Source organism: Cnephaeus nilssonii (assembly GCF_951640355.1).
Source record: "Cnephaeus nilssonii genome assembly, chromosome: 2".
In the NCBI taxonomy this organism is placed as follows: Eukaryota; Metazoa; Chordata; class Mammalia; order Chiroptera; family Vespertilionidae; genus Cnephaeus; species Cnephaeus nilssonii.
This window is the reverse complement of record NC_137073.1, coordinates 19,460,132-19,482,847: the sequence shown is the minus strand read 5'-3', so window position 1 is coordinate 19,482,847 and position 22,716 is coordinate 19,460,132. Positions and strand designations below refer to the sequence as shown.

Here is a 22,716-nt window from a genome sequence, read left to right as displayed (position 1 = left end):
TCTACAGCTGTTATCCTAAATAGGAAACTGAAAATACACAGACCATACTGAAAACTTTAGAGAGAATGTCTGTTTTGTGTGTGTGTGTTTTGTTTTGTTTTTCAGGGGAGGGAGGTGGGGTAGGGTCTTAATTTGCCAGGAGAGAAATGGCATCTTTGGAGGCGGGGCGGTGTTTGCATTTATTCTGAGGTTGGTCCAGGCATTGATTCCACTCACTCACAGCCTGGGATGCTCTCATGAGCAGCAGTCCTGCTGCCTGCGAGCCTCAGACTCTCCCACAGCCCACGAAGAGGGAATGGATAGCACCACACAGTAGAGAGATTCTCAGCAAACTTGTAAAAAGAATAACTCTGGGAGGAAACAAGGATGGCATGCACATTAATGAATACTTACATAAATGTCTGCACCATAAAATCCATCCTGGTAAACAACACTGCAAGGGTGCACACACAAAGAGAAACATCCATATTAGTGCGTTTCCCCATGCAGACACACCACCCCCGCACTGGCGAAGTTAGTCTGGTCACACAGGAACTGAAGAGAGTTTCCACTTTGGTTAAGGAGGTTGGAGACAACAGGAGGCGGGCAGGCTGAGAAAATTAGGCTGGTTCAGGGTGGCCCACAGTCAGGACCTGGTGGTGTGCTGAGTACCAGACTTCCTGCCCTCTCAGGAGGGGTGTAGAAGTGCAGACAGACAGGGTTGAGGTTTATTTCAAGTGGCCTAGACCAGTGGTCAGCAAACTCACTAGTCAATAGAGGGGCAAACCATGGCTTGCGAGCCGCAGTTTGCCAACCACTGGTCTAGACAGATACAAGAGTCGGAGTTCACAGTCAAACTGCATAGTCCCCTGCCCCAGGGAAAAAAATCATCCACTTAAAATACATGATTGATAAGGGTGGGGGCCCAGATTGTCACATTCTCAATACGGTTATAGCCGGATGACCTTAGGGCAGTGGTCGGCAAACTGCAGCTCGAGAGCCACATGCGGCTCTTTGGCCCCTTGAGTGTGGCTCTTCCACAAAATACCACAGCCTGGGCGAGTCTATTTTGAAGAAGTGGCATTAGAAGAAGTTTTAGTTTAAAAAATTTGGCTCTCAAAAGAAATTTCAATCGTTGTACTGTTGATATTTGGCTCTGTTGACTAATGAGTTTGCCGACCACTGTCTTAGGGGAGCTGGACAACACAGATGATTCCAGAAATGTTCTTCTGTATTCTTTCACACGGTGGTATTATATCTGATAATTCCCTGCACCGCTCTTTCAGCTCTTTCATGTTAAATGTAGGAGAATATCTCTAACTGTACTTTTGTGTATGTGTGTGAAAGAATACGTGTGTGTTTGTGTGCATTTATGGGTATAAATGTGTATATGTGTGAATTCATATTTGTGTGTATATGTCAATTCATACATGTGTACACATGTGTTCATGTGTATACCTTGCCCATGTATGCATATGAACAGGAATGTGTATCGCTATTTTAATGTGTGTAGTAGTATGCTGGCAATCTGCTTATGTGTACTCGTACATGTACCTGCACATGCATGTTTCTGTATGGGCATGTTTGCGTAAATGATACCCAGACTAAGCAAAACCCCACATTATGATTGAACAGCCTGGCCCTGCAGCATCTCTCTGATCACTGTGCATATAGTCATCCCAGAGACAAGGGACCTCACAGGAAGGGGAGAAAAAGAGATCCTGGAATTCTCCAGAAATTTCTTGGTATACCTTGAGTGAAACAGCCTGGAAAAGAAGCTCAGAGCTCCACCATCATGGGAAACTGACTTAAAATCCCTACGTATTAAAATGGGTTTAATGAGGTTCTTATGCAGCTTGCACATCTCACAGGCTTTGTGAGGGTCACAGGATGACCTTGAATATAAAAACACGTGTTTCTACATGCATGTTTTCTAAAAGATGGTAGTGTAATTAATAACCTCCCCTAATATCTCCCCATGGAGTTTATAGATGATTTATGAGTCTGGCAAAGGACCAATGAGCCCCATCGTTGAATGGAGCTGTGGCTTGAACAGAAGCACAACTTTGATTACCAAAGGATTCCAGCAGGTTCGGTAGCAGAGTGGAACTGCATGTAAGCCAAGCAAATTGAGCCAAAGGAGGGCACTTCACAACACACACCCACACGGACACACAGCAGTGACACTGGTTTGCTGGAGAACACTGTCGTGTGCTTCTCAGAGCTTTTCAGAGTTGACCGGCGAAACCCCAACTGCCATTATCCTTAAAAAGGAGGCAGGGATTTCACACGCTAAGGAGGTTGGTGAGAATCGCTTTTAGCTGTTTTCATTTTGATCAAAAGGACTACAGTTCACGAGAGCACCTGTCAAGCAGCGCAAAACCCTAATCCCAGATGCTGAGGTGAGCACATTCCGAGCGAGGCTGTGGCTTCTCTTTCGGCGTTTCCAACATAAGAAGATAGTGTCTGTTGAGGGTCAGAAGGCAGGGCCAGCCTCTGCCAACAGGACTCAGAACAGATCTGATGCAACAGGGGAGAGCAGCCAATATTTAGTTTGGGCCCAGAACCACAGAGCGGAACATTTAGCCGTAGCAAAACAACTTCTGTCCCATTCTTCCATGCCATCATGCCTTTGCACATGCTGTTCCTTGCGCTGGGAATGGCTTTTCTGCCAACATCCTCACCAAAAGCAGATCACTATTCAAGAGCCAAGTTAGACGGGAACCACAAAGGCATCTGGGTCAAATGTCAGCCTCACCATCCACAGCTATGTGCCCTTGGACTGGTTACTCAAGCTACCTGAGCTTCAGTTACTCGTCTGTAAAATGGGGAAAGGGGCAAGTGCCCACCTCAAGGGAGGAGTCAGTGGATCTGGCTACAAAGCAATGGGTCACATGCTTGACATCGCAGCTCTAACTGAACCTCACCGTTGCTATGACCTTTGTCCAATGCTCACCCAAAGCAGAGCTATTTCTCCCTCCTATAAATGCCAACCTCACATTTTTTGATCCTCACTTGGTAAAATAATTTTACATATTGGTCAAATATTAAGTGTACTTGTGTATGGGACTCGTTTCACATTGAAGTTGCACCCAATAAGCTTACTCCACAATCTAGCTTGATTATGGCTTGACATGTTGCTTTTTTACCCAAGAGATGTAAAAGAAATACCTACTGACTGAATAGTGCCATATCTTAAAGGGGAGGTGACAGAAGATGGCACAGAGTCATTGACTTAGCAATTCCAGGTTGACGTAAATAGTGAATTAGGAAGAGGCATCCTACAGCCTCAAGTTTGTTTCTGATCTGGTTATGCAGCACCAATGACTGTTGCCAGTGGAGGAGGAGAAGGTGAATAGGGTTAAAAAACTGGGCCTTGGCATAGGAGACCAGGGAAAGAGGCTGGACAGAATGTGATCCAGCTGTGAAGAGAATATGAATGCATTAGTGTACAAACATGGGAAATAATGCTTTTTTTCTAAATATCTGTAGAGGACCCAGTCTGTGTCTGCTCTTCTGAAAACACAGGCACCCCTCAGAGGGACTGCGGCTGGGTTCCAGACCACCGCAACAAAGCGAGGGTCCCAGGAAAGAGAGGCGTCATCGCTTTGTTGGGAAGCGTCTTCACTTCAACTTGTAAAAAACATGCAATGTGTGAAATGCAATAAAGTGAGACGATAAAACGAGGTCTGCCTGTGAGGGAGCGAGGCTGGACCTGGAGGTCTGTCCCAGTGGACACACAGTGGACCAGGCGAGACTGGGGCTGAGCTCTGGCTGGGAAAGGGGCAGGCTGTGTGCTTCCTGCCACGCCTATTTGGGCCAGCAGCTCCCAGAGTGAGGCAAGGCGGGCCCTGATGTTTGTTCAGTACGGTAACCTAGTCACCATGCTTGGCCCTCCAACGTGGGCCATGGAAAATGACTTTGGGACTCTGGCATCCCACGTTTATGAGACAGAGAACTAAAGAGAAAATGTGGTCTAACATCCTCATTCTGACAAGCTCAAACAAACTAGGTCCCTGCTGTTGCTTCCTATATTCCAACCACTGTGCCAAGGCACAGAGAGCAGAGAGAGTGAATCTACTCGCTACGCCCACCCTCGGGGAGCTCCCAGGGCGTGGGCACTCAGTCACAAAGCCACGTGCATGAACGTCCAATGGCAGCTGTGATGGGTGCTGCGGAGGAGAGGGACAATGGCACTCTGAAAGTGAAGTGGAAGGAGGGGGCCTAGCAACAGAGGGCAGGGAACCAGAGGAAATGCCACAGAAATCTCAAAGGCTTAGCCAGGTGGAGACAGGAAGAGCAGGCCAGGCATACGGAACAGCCTGTGTGAAGCCCAGTGTCTGGAGGGTACGGGGCTCCTCAGAGGGCCTGCGGGAAGGGCATCTTTCAGCTTTGGGAGGCCCCGCAGGAAGTGTTGGCTTCACTGAGAAAGGAAATCGAGAATTTTAGCTGCTGTGAGAAACCATACGGTGTCGGAATTGTTTGTTTTCACCGAGTGCAATACCTGCACGTTTTGGAGAGAAATGAATGAGAGGCTGGGTGATCTACCTTCATGAAAGCTCTAAAAAACTAGGAATCGATATGGTTGTCCTCAATGGCAGTGTGAAATGAAGCCACTTTGGGGGCGTCAGTTTCACCAAATTGCTATGTGTGTTCCTCCTGCACCCCCACTAAGCTATAAGTAATAGCACAAGTACAAGTACTATTAGTCTTTACATTGATTGAGCGATGACCCTGTGTCAGCCTGTAAGCTAAGGGTGTTGTGCTCATTATTCCACTTAATTTCATAGCACCCCTTCGAGATGGATAATTTTGTGGTCACTGCTTTGGGTATAAAGAAACTGAAGGAGAGAGAGCTAGGTAGTGACTAAGCTGGGATTCCAGCCAGGTGGTCTTGGCTTCACAGCCCCAACTTTTAACGGCTCTGGCAAGCAGCAGCGGTCAAACTTCAGCACACATCGGAACCACCTGGAGGGCCTGTTCAGACAGATGGCTGGGCCCCCACCCAGCCCAGAGGCCTTGAAGCCATAGATATGAATGGTGGTATGTGTCTAAGAATTTGCATTTTTAACAAGTAACAGGTGATGCTGTTGCTGGTCCAAAGACTAATAGACTCATTGCTCCATGAAACATCCCCCTCCCTCCTTGTGTTTACGTTTGAGACAACACTGAAAATCAGCTTCCTGGGTCCTATCCTAAATGGAAGCTGGCTATAGAAAGCTCTTACAAAGTCTCATGCTGGTTTCCATGAATACAGCCAAACACTTGTTTTTAAAGCCCTGTGAAACAGATGCAATGGATTTGCAGGGAAGGGAGAAGGGGTCAATGTCTAGTCTGCATCTATAGATAAATGAACCACAGCCCAGTCACAAGAGAAGGGAGTAGCCGTCATGCATTGAACAGGTGCAGCCGATATATTGCAAAGACGGTCTGTCTAGCCATGCAAAGGTAATTGTATTGCTTGTCAATCACTTTGGGACTGCAGTGTGCTTTTGCAAGAACATAATGCAAATGCACATCTCATTTTCTTAGAAAGGTAATAACTAGTTAAATATTTGGATGAATGCAAGCAGGGAATGACTGCACTATAGCAAATTAGTTTATTTAAAAAAAGGAAAGAATAGTATGCCCGAAGTGTACAATGTGTTTGTGTAATATAATATAGTCTCTCCCACAAATACATTTTTGAAGGAAAGGTTATTTAACACTGCTGTACCTTATTGCCCCTTCCAAGTGAAATAAATTAAAATTTTAATGCATTTAAATCTAGCTGTTTTTAAGTAGATATCGGGTGGGTCCATGAACTTCTGGCACCATTTGTCTAGAAGTGTGTGTGTGTGTGTGTGTGTGTGTGTGTGTGTAAATACATCAACATTTTCCAAAGGAAAATTTCATATTTTAATTAGATTATCAAAGGCATCTATGACATCCTACTCCCCCCCACAAATTTAAGAACTATTGATTGTGGTGTTTGTCTATAAATGCACTCAATTAAGAGGATTTTTAAAAATATTAGAGGTTACACTTCAAAACTGGCTGAAAATCTGAATAAGAATTGACACCAAAAACAAAAAGCTGGACAGAATCCTGGAAAATATTTGAGAATGGGTAGTGATGACTTCAGTTTGAGTGTTTATATTAAATTGGAAAGTGCCTAAGTATCAGTTACTATAGTCTGAGGAGCAGACATTTAAAGATGTAAACCAAAAGGCATGGTTGATTTACAGACAGAAATGTGCATACACAGTCCTAGAGGTTGGTTATTCAAGTTTTTAGGAGCTAAATTCTAGGATCCGAAAGCATTCTCAAAAAATGTATATATGGGTTGATTCTTGCACTAGCTACCTTTCAGAAGTGCTCTCCTGGGATACTACTATATCTGTCCTATACCCAGAGTAGCACCGAGTCTCCTCAAAATACTTCTTAAGCTAACTCTGAAAAGTTGCACATAGATATGTCATAATTAATCATCTGAGAAAGTACAGAATATTACACTCACAGATATCCAGCCAACTAATGCCAAAACCCTATAGCAGATGCTGATGCTTGGATTGGAATAGTTTAAAAATCTCCCATGATACTCCATTAGAGCACTCTTCTGTAGTCCCATACAATATGCATGGTACATAGTAGGTGCTTAATAAGTAGCTGGTTTGTAATTACTTCACTACTTAAGAACAAGAATGTTGTGAAACCCATCTCATGAAATTCCTTTGGGAGTGAATGGGGTTTAGTTGATGTCATCTAACAGAGAAAATACTGAGTCTGGGGGCTACCTTCCATCTTCATCCACAAACCATCAGTCTGCAAGCTCCACTGATGGTAATTACCCAATGGGTAATTTCTCCCAACTGTACGTCATAGAAATACAGACTGGACATTATGGCTTCTCTAGCAAAATTAACTCCAGGATCAAATGCAAGGGGAAATATGGAAAACTTGCTTCATTCAGCTCTTGTTGAGACTATTCACGAGTTAATATTTTATTTACAATCTACATATTCCACATACTATTGAAGTGATCTTTGCAAATCAAAGCCATCTCTGTGGCTTGTGGGGAATGTCAATCTGTGAACTGCAGGTGTCTCCCAGCAAAGGAGTAAGTGGTGCAATACAGAGAGAGACAAAGGAGCAGTAACTGCATCACTCTCAATAACATTAGCTATAGTGCACTAAACTCGAATCACATGATGGACCCTCCCTACTAAGTTGTAGCTTTACATGGATCTCCTATCCCAGTGGTCGGCAAACTCATTAGTCAACAGAGCCAAATATCAACAGTACAATGACTGAAATTTCTTTTGAGAGCCAAATTTTTTAAACTTAAACTTCTTCTAACGCCACTTCTTCAAAATAGACTCGCCCAGGCCATGGTATTTTGTTGAAGAGCCACACTCAAGGGTCCAAAGAGCCACACGTGGCTCGCGAGCCGCAGTTTGCCGACCATGGTCCTATCCCATCCCCTATCAACCCAATGGAGGCAGACACAGTCTTCACTCTCCTGTTAAGGCAATTGTACTTATACAGGTTAAGTCAGCTACCCAGGGTAGTATGAGGTAGAATGGTGGTGGTGGTGGTAATCTCATCTTCCCCAAAAGTATTTTTTTTAGGACTGTAACAACCCTTAGACTGTATAAACACTAGATTTCTAACTCATCACTCATTCTCATTCAGTGGATGCTGGCAATCACTAGGGGGTTGGCTGTTCAGTCCAGGATTTTGCATTCATTTCTAGGATCCCTTCATGGTCCAAGCAGAGCCTCTGTAGCCCCAGTCCCTGAAGGATTGGTCATGTTTTAATGTCCCAAGATGTTTCTATTTAGGTATGTAAGAAAGAGAAATAGGGCCCCTCCATAACCTATGTTCTTCACTTGCTGAGAGGGACTTCAGAAAGTATCAGGATGTGGAGGGGAAACTAAATCAATAAAAGGAAATGGATGGATCCTTGGTGAGCCCTCCTGGATACCCATCTTGATGATGGATACTCCAAGGCTCACCTGTGGCTCCACAAAAGCTGCCAAGGAGGTTCTGTGGGAACATTTTATATCTCTTGGAAAAAACAATATGGAAACTGTACATGGATGTCTGATAAACGACACATTTTTGGTTGGAATTTTAATAACAAAGTATATTCATATTGGATACTTGATGAAGAACAGAGGTTTAGGTTGGCAGTCTTCAACTAGTGATAAGGGGAAAAATAATTTTTTCTTAATAAATGCAGTTTGCTAGCCAACGTCTTAGAAAAGATGGGGGTCACTGGGTGTGAGGGAAAATCACAGACTGAGACCTTAATGTGGAAATTTAGGAAATGATTGGCCATAAATGAGTTCTATATCTCTTCCTAGGACTTGGGTGTTTAGAAGCCTTCTCTAAACATCCAAGTCCTTCATTGGTGCTCACACAGCACCCTACCTTACCACTTACCACATTTACTGAAATTGTTCGCTTACATGGCACCCTTACCCCCCCAAACCCCCGGAAGAAATTCCTCCAAGGGAGCCATTTGCCTCAGTCGCCTCATCAGTCAAAGACATCAGTCAAATCTAGAAATCAGCCTCCAAAGGAGGCAAACAGCTACAGGAAATCCTCACTATCTCCTGGACCACCTGAATCCTGACAATGTCACTTCCTGGAAACAGTAGTGCGTTTCCAACCTCTTTGCCACTCAACGCAAGGTCAGGGCCCTCTCTCCTCCAGCCAATCTCTGTCTGCTCTTCTTTCCAAGGTGCGCTGCCCCCTGACGTCTTCTGTAGCCTAAACCAAACAAGCCAGAGGAAAAAGGAAGCCACCATTTAAGATGCTGGGTTCATGCCTTTACATTCAGAGCCAATTTGTCCAGCCAATTTGTAATCCAGCAAAACACCAGGCAACTGGCTGAATGTTCTCCTTTTCCACCAGCACTTCGCTCTTATGGAAGTTGCAGGCATGGACATCCCCCCACCCCCCGCCAGCCCTTCCGCTCTTTCTATCCCTCCCATCTTAAGAATTTTACCTTACTACTAAACATGGGTTCAGAATTCCAGTCAATATTGTCAGCAAAGAGGCACAATCCACCATTATAAACAAAATAATTAGAGCTATCCCTGGAATATTAAAATTAAATCATGTCCGAAGCAGTCACAAACACATTGTTTCACCATTTGGAGATGCCTGTGTCTCTCCCTGGCGAACATGACATTAATTAGTTATGCATGGTTATTCCCCACAAAGAGCAAGTTCATTATAAGTTAGCAAATTTCAATTTTACAGCAGGTGTGTTATTCTGAGACTTTTATAAATTGTTCATGTGAGGATAAGCTATATAATTTTACTTTATTTTTTTTTTCTGTTCAATATAGTAGTGAGATACTGAAGGTACATATACCGGAAAGCTACAATTACCAGCTACCAAGATAATGTTTTCCAGGCAAACTAATGGGGTATAAACATGCAATTTTGTATTTATGGCTTATGAATCTTGCTTTAGTAATCACATGAGCCTAGCGGGTAACTTGTTTTGTTTTGTTTTTTTTCTTCATAACTCATTATATGACCTTGGGAATAACAAGTCTTTGCTTCTGCCTTTCTGGATCTACAAAACAGGCTTAATACTGTGGGGGCTGAAGATAATGATGATACTGTCAGTAATGCCTTATATCACATGGTCAAATACATGAGGCTTAGGACATGAAGATACATTATTTTGGAGGGTGGGGAGAATTTAGGGCCAATTCATCCTTGGTTTATTACCCACCGTCTTTTCAGCACAATTTTTTTTTTCATTTTTGTTGGTATTTCGTCTACTAAGAAGCTTGGAATTGGCATATCTCTAATGACAACACCAGAAACAATGGATTTTGTCTTATTTCTCTGCCTTTTCCCCCCTCTTCCTGACAATTTCATCCGCTTTCATTTCTCTATTGTCTTAGCTTTGTCTCACTGCATTTGTTTTCAAAACACTTCAAATGCTGTCCTTTGGAGTGGGTGAGATATGAATAAATATTTCACTCAGTATAATAGATGATCTGGGCTGGTTCAAATTTTCTAAAAGATTTCTAAGCAACAGAGCTATAAAAAAATGTGTTTAACCCTTTGCACATAGTCCTGAATACAGCCACATTCTTTCTACAGACAAGAAAGCCAGGCACCGGCCAGGGAAGCCTCCTGCCAGGCTGTCCTGGGCATAACTGAGTTTTCCTGAGAGCAGCACGATTGGTAGTTAGGGCCCCGTGACTGTATGGGGAGAGGGACCACTCTGTGCACTGGAGGATGTTTACTGCATCCCCGGCCTCCGCCCACTGGATGCCATTGCATCTCCCAGCTCCTGTTGTGACAACCAAAGAATGTCTCCAGATATTACAAATGTCCCCTGAGGATCACTGCCTCCGAGACATCCCTCTCTCCCCGGCTCTGAGTGCACAGGAATGTTCCAGGAGGATCCCTTAACAGGAAGGAGAAAGGGAAGCATCTCAAGATCGAGGCCTGCCACACCAGTACCATTTTTCCCCTGAGCATTCACCACCATTCCTGGATAGTCTCCTGGTGATACCAAAGTCCATGCACAGGAATACCCAACTGGCAATGGGGGTCACATGAACTTGCATTTCTTTGCAGAGGGAAAACAAAGACAAATGCCATTTTGGAAAATCCAGTTAAAATGAGTCTTAATTCCAATTTCATTGAACGTTTGAATGTTTGCATTGACTCCACACCTAATTTTCTCTTCCCAGCAAGGGCTCATAAACCTTGAAGCTCAAGGTATCTCAGGGAAGGGGAGCAAGACCACGCCAGTGATTTTTATGTTTGAAAAACCTCATGTCCCTCCATGGACAGATTCAAGGGGCAAATGTGATCCAACCTCCTTAATAACCAGATGTTTGCAATCATCAGAAATACATCTCTGGCTGTAACCATTTCTCTGTTCTCCAGCATTCAGTCTCAAAGAGAATTTACATAACAACATGTGACATGTAGGATGCTTAAAGGCACCAACCATGACAGGACAAATTACACTCATTTTTCAATACTCTTTGCAAGGTGCTCCACTGCAGGCGCCGGGCGCATGCTGGGCGTTCTGATGGGGCGGTCAAGACCAGCATGCGCAAACAGGAGGGGCGGTGCAGGGAGGCCCGCCCAGGAGGCAGCCCACTTACCCTCCGTAGGCAGGGATGGGGGGCGGGGGCGCCGCGGCCCGAAAGGTGTTGTACACGGTGCGGCCACGGCCTCGCAGGTGCGCCCCTCGGTAGGCGGCCGCGGCGGTGGCGGCTGGATACGGAAAGCCGGGCACTGCAGGGTGAGAGGAGAGAGCAGGGCTAAGACTTGCAGATCCACACACACTTCCAGGAGCCAGGGGTCTAAAGGTGGCAGCTGGGCAGGGGTCAAGGGCCAAGGGCCAATTCCAGAGGGGATGGGCTAGTTAAGATGGTCACAGTGCCTAAGAGAATGTGCTAAATGAAAACATTGACAAAGAATTCTTAAATACAGGATTAAAGTTCATTGCACGGACAATTTTTTAAGGTGGATTGCAATATGTATGTGCAATGTGTTCTCAACATTGTCTATCTATTCATCATTCTACCCAACCATCTATCAATCCATCCATCCATAAATATACATACATATACACACATATGTCTAGTGTGTAATATATATTTATATGTGTCTGAGCACACAATATACATGTATGTATGTATGTGCATGGATATGTATCTGTGCTTGTGTAAGTGAATATGTACATGCATTGTGTACACAGTATGTGTGTGTGTATGTATATGCAGGGGTACGTACATATGTGTATGTGAATGTATATATATGCATATTCATATTTGTGTGTATATAATAATATTTGCAAATACATACATTTCAATGTGTTCATACTTATCTCTGAGGATGAACTGTATGGGTGTTAGTTGTCTGTTCATAGCTTTCCCCCATCCAATGTTTAGTTATTTCTCATATTTTCCTTTATGTGCATATATTGCTTTTTAAAAAAAACGTTAATTGAAATACAGTGCTCCTCCAGACATGTGTACACATCAAGAGTGTACATAGAAACAAATCATTCCCAACGTCCCATCAGCCCCCTAACCATTTGTGCAGCTTATAAACCACAGTAACGGTAATGACAGAGAAGTCTGGCAACTCAACGGCTAAGAAGCGAGTGTGGGCAGGGTTTTCTTCCCTGGGGGGGAATTCTCTGAGCAGGATAACTTGCTGAGGAGTCAAGAGGGAAATTAAGCGTGATGCCTGAGACCCCTGGTAATTAATTCTGTTGCCTGGGAGTCCTTCCTCCCACGGCATGCAAATCCTAACCCAGGAGGCCTTCAGGAAACGGCGCTGCCTTCCAGCTCCTGCCACTTCCCCAGTTCCCCGGGAGCGCTCAGCAGGCCTGCTGTCCCGTCCCATTAAGCAGCAGGCACTGCTGCCCAAACCCCAAGGCACGGAGAGGGTGCTTTTCTGGGAAAATACATGTGGGGACCCGCTGTCTCCGGAGATCTCTATCGGAGGCTCAGGAAGTCCTACAGTGAGGGAAACACTCTAACCCAGCGAGCCCCGCCACCCAAACTCCATTTTCCCGGGCATTCTTTATCTTGGGATTGATTTTGAGAAGAGGAAAGTCAGTCACTTGTTACGCTTCTCTCTCCTATGAGTCTGCACGCTCCCTCCTTCCTCCATGGCCCTTTCATCTTTGCATCTCCTCCTGCCTCCCCAAGTCAACAACAGGAGCCCCCCCTGATTTTATCCACAGCAGGTTCTAAACACTGGGCACCGGAAGGAAGGTGTGGATGACGTCACTACCTGGCCAGGTGAATGAAGTTGTGGGCCATGGTCAGGCCCAGGGGTGGGCAGCCATCCAGCAAGCCCTCTCTCCTGGCCCATTTTCTCCTCTGACCCCGCTGACCTAACAGGAGCTCGGGGGAGTTCCCGAGAGAGGAAGTCACATGAGATGAGCCAGGGTGTGATGGGTTTCCTCCCTTCCACAGCCCTCCATCCCTGCCCCATATCCTTGGGCTTTCACAGTGTGATGGCGTGCCATGCCGGGAAGGACACGGAGTCCCTTTGGGCATGACATAAACGCCAGGAAAGGACTCCTGGCGAAGGAAGCTCTTTTACTTCCTTAACTCAACACACCCACACTTCCCTCTTCCTGGAACTCTATTTTATGAAACACCTAACTGCTCCCAGGGTGTTGTATTTCCTGTTGGGCTAAAGTGGTCTCCACCCTATGTCCAAACTGCCAAGAGGGGCTTTCCCCTTCCGACCGTCACACTTAATGGTACATGCACTCCACCCCATCTCATCCCATTACTCCCCGCCCTCCGACAGTGAGTTTGCAGCTGCGTGGTGGGTGGCAGGGGGCAGGGAGAGGAGAGGGCTCCCACAGAAGTCACTCCCAATTCTATACCACCTCATGGACCTGCATGGATTGGACTCTGATCCTTGACCCTGAGATGAAGACTGACTGGCTGTCATTCAGAATTCTCTGTGTGTCCCTGAAGGGTGAGCAGCCGGCCTGTTTCGGGGATTGTACCATATCTTTCCCTCATGAGGATGGTAAAATGTTAGGATGGCTGGACCATGCCAGAGTGATTCCATCTTTCTATTTGTGTCTGAGACCATACCAGTTATTTTTAACTGTTTTTAAATATATTTTTTAATTGATTCCAGAGAGGAAGGGAGGAGAGATAGAAACATCAACGATGAGAGAGAATCATTGATCGGCTGCCTCCTGTACGCCCCACACTGGGGATGGAGCCCACAACCCGGGCATGTGCCCTGACTAGGAATCCAAACGTGACATCCTAGTTCATAGGTCGACGTTCAACCACGGAGCCACACGGCTGGGCTGTACCCTGTTTTATTGTTAAAAACAAATCGTGCCACTGTCCTTAACTCTCAGCCTGCCAGCCCCTAGCACCCACGTCTCCTGGCGCTGGTTTTAAATAATTGTAGAGAGGTGTTGGTCTTAACGGGGAAAGCGGTAAATCCTAATATCATAAAAGCCCAGAACTAATGAGATACGAGGTGTTTGCTTCAGGCCCGGGGAGAAAATGAGGGAGCATGGCTTTGACTCCAACTCCATCTCCCCACAGTTCAAACATTAAGTTTTCATAGGAACGCCCTGGATTTTGAAATAAAGAAAATGAAAGATTCACAATCTGGCAGAGCAGCTGGCTGCCAGTGTGAGGAAACACGGTAATTATGCTGACCCATTCATTATCGCCGGCTGCGGTGCCGAGCGAGCGAGGCAAGATCCCTCTCAGCGACAAGCCGGTTTTACAGTAATTCTTGGAGGATTTAGATGTTGGGAGATAACATGAAACAGAAGCGGGGCAGCAGAGCGAGGGGGGCACAGGCTGCTAAAAGGGCAGAGCCAGGGTTCCACCTGCACCCCGTTTCCTACAGAGAGAAAATGTCCTTCCCGAGGCAGGAAAAGGTACTGATGGGCCTTCACACAAGGCTCTTTGGGCTTCTCTACACAGGCCAGATGCGAGGGGTTCTTATTTTGTTAGAGGAACACGGGGAAGACTTCACATCAACTCCTGGTGTAAATATTGCTTTCCGGGGGGCCCAGGTCCCCTTAGGTAAACTAAGCTGGTCCCATAGTTCATGCATTGGAGCAAAGCCTCCTGAGAAAGTGTGCGAGTCTCCCAGATGGATGAGCTCAGCTCTCGCTTTCCTGTTGTCAGTTGAGGACTGGCCAAGGGGCCTGCTGGTCTCTGGTTAGTCATCATCACTAATGAGCATGTCCTTCCTCTTTCTTCCTTCCTATCCTCAATCCCTCTTCCCCTCTCTTTCCTTCTTCCTCCTGTCCTCCCTCCCTCCCTCTTCCTTCCTCTCTTTATTTGTTAATCTTCTTCTGGACAAGGCTGCCATGAACTTCCCTTTTGTGCAATAAGTCCTCCCTTCACATCCTCAATAGATGCTGCGGCTGTAAGTGAAATGACATACCAATAACAAAACCAACTTATAGGATAGGCTAATGGATACACACAAGAGCTAAGTGCCCCCTGCACCTCATCAGCCATTATAACAAAACAATGTTACTGGAGGGCCTGCTGTACTGACAATCCAGTAGCTTGGACCCCAGGGCTGAAGGACTCTCGCTGGTGCTGGAATGAATGCAAGCTCCATGAGGGCAGGGAGCACCTCGGCTCTGCCCACTGATTTACAAGGCTGCCTGGCGCAGAGCAGCCTCAGGTACCTCACATCGTGCCTGGACTCCTTCTGGTGGTTAAGCAATGCCAAGCTGCTTCTTTATGGGGGGTAAAGGGCTTACCTCTGTACTTCCGATCTTTCATAACGCTGTCTTCTATACAAAATGCCCTGCCCAGCTTTTGCAGAAAAACAGTATGCAAATGACACAATTGGATCTGAATCATGATCCTTGTAAAAATAATTTCTGTATCCATACGTTTTGGTGCTGAGTTGGCCCAGACATAGCAACCCGACTCGGAATATCTTTGATTCTGATGGGGAGGCAAGCTGGATAAGTGTATTGGACTTGGTATTATTGCAAACCCTCAACTCCTATCAATGCCCTTTTATTGCTGCACAGTGTCAGGATCTGAAGATGGGTTTCCTGTCCTGGGGAAAAGCAAGCAGGTGATACCTATTAAAGGCGCCTTCCTTCCTGCAGCCCCACACCATGCTCCTGGCAGCCCAGCGAATCAGTCTCTGAATGCAATGCATTTGTGCAATAAGAAAGAACAGCAAATATTTATAACCCTTAACTTGTCCGATTTGCAGCTGTGCCTTTTATGTGTCCTCCCACCTCCCTTCAAGGCTGTTCTCCAATGGGTGGTTTAGGACAACAGGGCTCTCTTCTCTTGCCACTAAGACAAATCATCAATTTCAAGGGCAAAAACGCCACAACTGTTTGTCGAGCTTCCTTCAGAGTCAACATAAGATGCAACTACTTTTTATTCACTTGCCCACCAGATATGCTGGTTTGTAGATGCTGGGACATGGTTAACTGCATATTTAAAGCAATTACTTGAATAAATGCTTCAGATACAGATTAAACACCACCAAAATGGCTTTGTCCTTGGACCTTGTAGAAAGAGACATCTCATTATGCACTTTCTTTGTGGCAAGACACTTATTTTATGTTGAGTAAAAAAATTATCATGCCATCTATCAACGCCCCACTTCTGGAGTTTGGATCCAGCAAGTGGGTAAGAAATGTTTAATAAGCCCGAGCTGGTTTGGCTCAGTGGATAGAGCATTGACCTGCAGCCTGAAGGGTCCCAGGTTCGATTCCAGTCAAGGACACATGCCTGGGGTGCAGACTCAATCCTCAGTAGGGCTCCTGCAGGAGGCAGCCAATCAATGATTCTCTCTCATCATTGATGTTTCTCTCTCTCCCTCTCTCTTCCTCTCTGAAGTCAATAAAAAAAATATATTTTAAAAAAATGTTTAAGAAATCTAGTGCCAAATGCCAAATGGAAACTCAGAGTGTCCTCTCCACGTCTGTTAAATCACTGTTAACAAAAGTCATACACTGTCACCCTGCCCAATACTGGTTGGTAAATGTAAATTAAAGAACTGTGTTGGAAAGAAAAGACACAAAATTAGAGGCATTTCTGAACCTCAACGCTGGAGTTTGATTGTGTTTTTTTTTTTCTAGTTGAACGTCAAGATAATAAACATGTAAACAGGCCATCTATGGGAAACAATGCAGAGTGTTCAGGCTGCTTGATGGATACAGTATAAATCCTTAGTTCTTGGCAGGAGAAGAGAGAGGCAAGGGAGGGGAAAACCCATAGGTTCATTATCCTGGAAAGGTTCCCTCTGAAACCTTATCCAGCATGAATCAAAGTGAAAAATCTGATATCACTGCAACGAAAATTGGATTTAGCTCATAAGCTAAAAATGAGTTTCTCCCAAAGAAAACAGGGCAAGAGCTTTTCGGAGCAAATACCAATTGAGCATCTTGTTGATACATCAACAGTCTCAGCCCACCCACTCCCAACCTTCAGCTCGATTTATACCCAGAGCTCATTTTGGGGGAGGTGAGTGGAGTAACCATCCCCGTAAGTGGGAATAGGGAGTTCTTTCTATACCCTGGGACTCAATGAAATGGAAACTTTAGGGATGAAACTTTAGGGATGTAACAAGAGGCGTACTGTGATGTGCTGGAGGATCAAAGAAAAGCAACGTTTTTAATTGGAAGATGCGTGGGTGTATCAACCAGCCCAATGAGCCATTTACCCACGTGTCCGCTGCTTCCTGTCTGTCTCCCCCTCAAAGACAAAGCCTTCACCTCCAACCTTCTATGAGCTCTGCCTTCAATGTATTTACCGTGACAAACACATGCTCGCACCCCTCCCCCCTCTGTCTCTTTTACAAAGTGGTGCTTACCTTAGAAAATAAACACAAATGAGATCATCTCACCAGCCCAGGAATCCCAAGAGAAGAAACACAAAACCAGTGGAAAATACTTGAGGGTGCTAAACTGCATATTAAAGTTTTAGAGCTCTGGGAGAGAGAGCAGAGTAGCAGATGCAAAAGCCGACAGGGGGCAGATTCTACATCAAAGCCGTAAAAATATACAACCGCTTTAATGGGCAATTATTCTTTGCATTTGTGCGCTGGGTTGAATTTGCATGAGGTTGCCAGATGCCCAAGAAAAGGTGTGCCATCGGAATGGAGAAGGGGGGGGGCTCTCTTTTTGTCCCCCACAAAGCCACTTCCTCACCACCCGCTTCTTTGAATGTTTCAAGACTGAGAAACCTTCATGCTAATTTGGGGTTGGATTGCTCTGTGGGCAGTTTATGGTAGGAAATATTCACTCACATAATTCTGGGGGTGCAGACGCGATTTCAACAGCAGGCGCGCGGTTCTGTGGGATTCCCCTTGAGGGATTTCCTGTTCCATACGCTGGACCATAAATTAAGAAGTGGCATAATAGGTAACACACTGAAGTGAATAAACAGCCAGCTATAGCTCCATTTCAGAGGTAGAGCATCCTGTGATACACATCACAATGAAGAGCCAGAAAGAGAATGATTTTTTTTTCTCTCCAAATGGCAAAAAGGTTTGTTTAAAATGGATCTCAAGTAAAGGTACATCGAACTGGTTTATAACAGAATTTATACACAACTAGGTCACTATCTTTAAATGACTTTACATGGAAAATTGCATGTGATGGGACATATTTAGTTCTAGGTCAAAGTAAAAATGGAAAGGCTTATTTTTTTTTTAAATTCAGTAATCTCAAGGTTTAGGGGGAAAAAAGAAGAATGCCATCCATTCCATCACTTACGAAAAGCCCAAAAGAGCCACTTAATTTGTTGGAATCTCCAGTTCTCGCACTCACGTATTTTATCCCGGAAACACACATTTGGGATGGACTCTCGTTTCATTTAGCAATGCAGGTTGATATTAAATACCGCTGTTTAGAAGTGAATAAATCTACATTTTGGACAAACAGTTCCTTATAGGACACCCTCATTTGAAATGCATTGAATAGGAAAACAAAAATTTCTAATTAATGTACAAGTCTAATCACCATTCTCCACATGGAAGAGTAATTTTTCACTGTTCATTTGCTCGGTTTAATCTCAAAACTGACATAACAGAAACGCAATGTCCTATAAATCTCCACTCACTTGTTTCTTTTAATATTCATATTCCATTGAACTGCAGCTGCTTGTTGCTTCAGTCTATTACAACTTGCAAAAGTGTCGATAAAAATATTATGAAAGGCAAGATGTGTTTCTTCCTGGCTGCGCGTGCCATTTATTTGGGGAAAGACAATAAATGGCTCGTGGATTGTTCCCCGGCCTGCTGCTTGGTGGGTGATTAGTGATTAATTACCTGGCAGCAAATTGACATGGCACGAGGAAATTGACACAGCCCTGATTAATTAACTTTTTATGGGCGGTAGTTACTCACAAAACATTGCGCACCATAATTGAATCTCTCTGCATAACGTCACGGTACAAAAGTTTTAGTCAAATCCAAATTAGCCAGAAGTTTCTAGGCTGTTATAGGCTGTGTGGAAGGGATGGGCAAGGATTTGAACTTGGAGAGAAATGCACATATTTTGAGGGGGATAAAGATGGTGACACTGTACTGGTCGGACTGCCCAGGCTGAAGTCATTGACCTGAATCTTTACTGTATGAGCCTAAAAGGCCACATGTACCCCCAGTTTCTGGCTGCTGCTTCTCTGTTGCTCCTGCAGGTTCTGTCTTTTGTTCAGTCTCTACCGGGTGAGTTAATTCCCTCACTCAAATCTTGGTTCCAACATCATCTCCTCCTCCAAGGCGTTTCCTCTCAACTGTACCCTCCATCTCCTACCTGCCTCCACAGTCTCTATCACCCCCCCACCCACTCCACTAATCACTCTTTCAATCTCTTATTTGATTGCAACTTTAGACTTTATTTTGATCAATACTGTGTCTACAGCACCTAGAGGGTTACCTGGTCCAAGGTAAGTCCTATAATGTTTATGGATTATATTGTCAGATAAACTAAAATGCCAGAGTAAGTGGTCCAGTTACAGAAGAAAAATGGGTGATGCTTCATGAACCTGTAGGACTTGGTAAGATGCTGCATAGGGAGGATGCAGATTCTACAAGAACCTGGTGTAGTGAGAACATCAGTGGTAAGGGACTCTGGACCTTTTGTATCTATAAGTTCTGGCAGTGATAACTGAAATAATCCAAGCAACGTCGTGAATACAGCTGGCAAATGGCACCGCCCCGTACTCCATTGCCAATGCAGGAGATCTGACTGTACGTTATAACAGCTACTATTTACTCACACTTGCTAACCTCCAGATCCATCAGTTCACTCACCAGCTCTTCACAAAACCATAGAAACCAGGTAGAATGACAATCTTAGTTTCTTGGGAGGAACCGAAGATACAGAGCGGCTCACAATCTCACCCAATTATCTGAACTCAAACATCTTAACACTAGAGAGACTATCATCTGACCTATTACCCAACAGGCAACTAGGACAAAGGCATCCCATGTCAGCTTTGGACAAGACTTTCTCCATTTTCCTTCCTTCCCATTGTCTGTACAAGCTGCTATTATCATTTCCCTATGTCCATACTGCATCCCCCCCCCAAAAAAAAAACAGCCCCAATTCATCATGGACTGAGTTCATCTGCAGAGGAATCTGTTGACAAGTCTCCCTGAGACCTCAGTGTGCTCTTTGCTGGGTGGGGGCAGGGGGGTAACAGTGGAGGAGGGGGCAGGTGCATTGCTAACGTTCTTTATTTATGTTCTGAGATTTTAAGACACCTGGAAGGGCTTTGCTCTTTTTCTACTAATTGGATCCAGGCCGCAGGGGTCACTACTGATTTATGTTCCCAATAAGAGTCCAAGGCAAGCTGTTTCCCTTCTCTACTGGGGCTTATCTCCACATCTGGATGGAGCCTGCGGGGCCGTATACAATCCAGAAATGTTGGGGAAATGGACTCTCCCAGCAATGGACCTGGGTCGCACTAGAATGGTGTTACACACACAAACCTCATCACTGTCAGAATAACAAGCTCCTTATGACTCAATTCAACTAGAATTTTTCTCCCAGATTTGAGCAAGAAACTTCCATAATATTTATTTGGGAGTGTTGTGCTTTTTTTTTCTGAACAGAATTAATAGTGTTATCAGTTATTACTTTACTCACAACATGGTTAGAATAAATCTCTTCCTCAGAAAGAAATGAGTCATGGACCAAAAAATAATAATAATAATAATAATAATAATAATAGTAACAGTACAATGAACACACAGAGATGTACTCTAAATGGTGAGTCTGGTGTTACCAAAGCAGAAATGTTTCCTAACTTCAAAACAAATTTAAAACACTGCAGCAAAACCACACACAACGCTCATGCACAGGTATTCTTTCATCATTCATGTCTTTGCAACTTGGAATGAGGACAGAAGCCTTGGTTTGTGACTAATTGCCACACTCCTCTGCCTACCTCCTCAAGTAGCGGCCTCTTTTCTCCCAGGTTACAAATGGTCAGATTAATCCAACAGAAATGTGTGGAATGCCATGGTGGCTGAATGTGCAGTGATGGGCTTTTACTGCGCACAAGACATATTTGTGATCTGTCTACGCACAGGTATTGACAATACCCCCCCGGGGCAGGATTTTTGTAACATTTCATCCTGCAAAACGAGAATGAATCTCAATCTTGGAGTGTTTGACTTGGCAGGACCACAGAAGGCATTGCAAAAGTGCTTTCTGTCATTTGATGGGATGTTGGAGACAAAACTGGGAGATGCTGAGGTCTATTTTAATTTGGATGAAGCGATTTGCCAAAATCTATTTGTTTGACAAAACCTGTACTGGTGTTAAAATTTAGCTTTTTTTTTTCAGGCAGCCATGGGAAAAAATTCAAATAATTTCTATAAATAATTACTTTATCGAGTGCATATACACAGTAAAGGCTCAATTGCTAAATCATTCATGATCTAGCTAACAGCTGGCTGAAACAGCAAGCTCGGTGAATTGCCTCTCCAGGTAGGAAACAGGGCAAGTGAGATAAATTAGCTTCCTTATGTTGGGCTGGATTTCCATGACTCTCTGGGGTTGCTGCAGCTCCGCACACGAGGCCCTCAGAGGGGGTGGCAGTGGCTCCCCGGATGGGGACACGATGCCAAGGCATCAATCATCTTACCTCCAGCCATCGCTGTGGGTATAGTTTGTTGAGGCCATCTGATTTTCAGAGCCAGCTTCCAGATTTGAAAGACTGAGTCCTGATCCTTTGAGTGACACCCTAAGCCAGGGCTGGAGGACCTTTCCCTGCCAAGGGCCATTTGGATATTTATATCATCATTCTCAGGCCATACAAAATTATCAACTTACAAATTAGCCTGCTATATTTGGTCAAACATTTAATTAACTCACCCCTAATGCCTTGGCAGAGCCAGACCAAATGATTTCCCTGGCCTTGTATGGCCTGCAGGCTGGATGTTCCCCACCCCTGCTAAGCAAGCCATCTGGACCTAGGGGTCCCCTGCCTGATGTCAGAACTGGAGCCCTCCCCAGACCCCCAAGTAGAACAGAATGAAGGAGACCATGCAGAAATGATCCAGTTGTCCGTCCAGTCACTATTCCAACATCAACCTTCCAGACCAGCTTCTTTGGTGAACTTTCTCAAGTACTGAAGAATATGGCTTCTAAGAAAGAAGGGAAGGGTCACGCCTTTGTTTGAGGAGCTACATTGCCTCAAGCAAATGGAAAGGTTTTTTCACAACAATATTTGATGATCACAGGTGAGTGGGTATCCATGAATACCTTCACAGCAAAGAGCCTAGGCCAAGGTCACACCTCTAGTGTAACCTTGACAATTTAAGCCCAGCTCTGCCTGATTCCAGATCTTCTCACTAAATCATGTGGATGCTCAGAGAGAACTTTGTAGAACCAATACTAGGGGCTAAAATTATCTTTGGCCAAGTAATACTCCGTTGCATATATATGCACCACATCTTCTTTACCCAATTGTATACTAATGGACATTTAGGTTGCTTTCATATCTTGGATATACAATGGAATATTACTCAGTCATAATAAAAAGAATGAAATCTTGTCATTTGCAACAACATGAATGGACTTACAGGATATTACGCTAAGTGAAATGTCAGACAGAGAAAGACAAGCACCATATGATTTCACTTACATGTGGAAACTGAAAAACAAAAACTGTAAAATAAACAAACAGAACAGAAATAGACTCATAGATACAGAGAACAAACCGATGGCTGCCAGATGGAAGAGGGTTTAGA

The 22,716-nt window shown here is 44.6% G+C and overlaps 1 protein-coding gene across 20 annotated transcripts in view; it reads right to left on the bottom strand.

Annotated features, from left to right (window-relative positions):
- RBFOX1 (RNA binding fox-1 homolog 1) overlaps positions 1 to 22,716 on the bottom strand; it is a gene marked incomplete at both ends in the record, with an annotated part of 1,044,696 nt that overhangs the window by 48,097 nt on the left and 973,883 nt on the right. For 16 of the 20 annotated variants that reach the window (XM_079761233.1, XM_079761220.1, XM_079761226.1 and 13 more), the window contains 2 exons: positions 394 to 433; positions 11,115 to 11,247. In XM_079761233.1, the coding sequence (XP_079617359.1) occupies positions 394 to 433; positions 11,115 to 11,247 (173 nt within the window). The remainder of the gene's footprint in view (positions 1 to 393; positions 434 to 11,114; positions 11,248 to 22,716) is intronic. The other 4 variants (XM_079761234.1, XM_079761223.1, XM_079761222.1 and 1 more) reach the window with 1 other exon arrangement.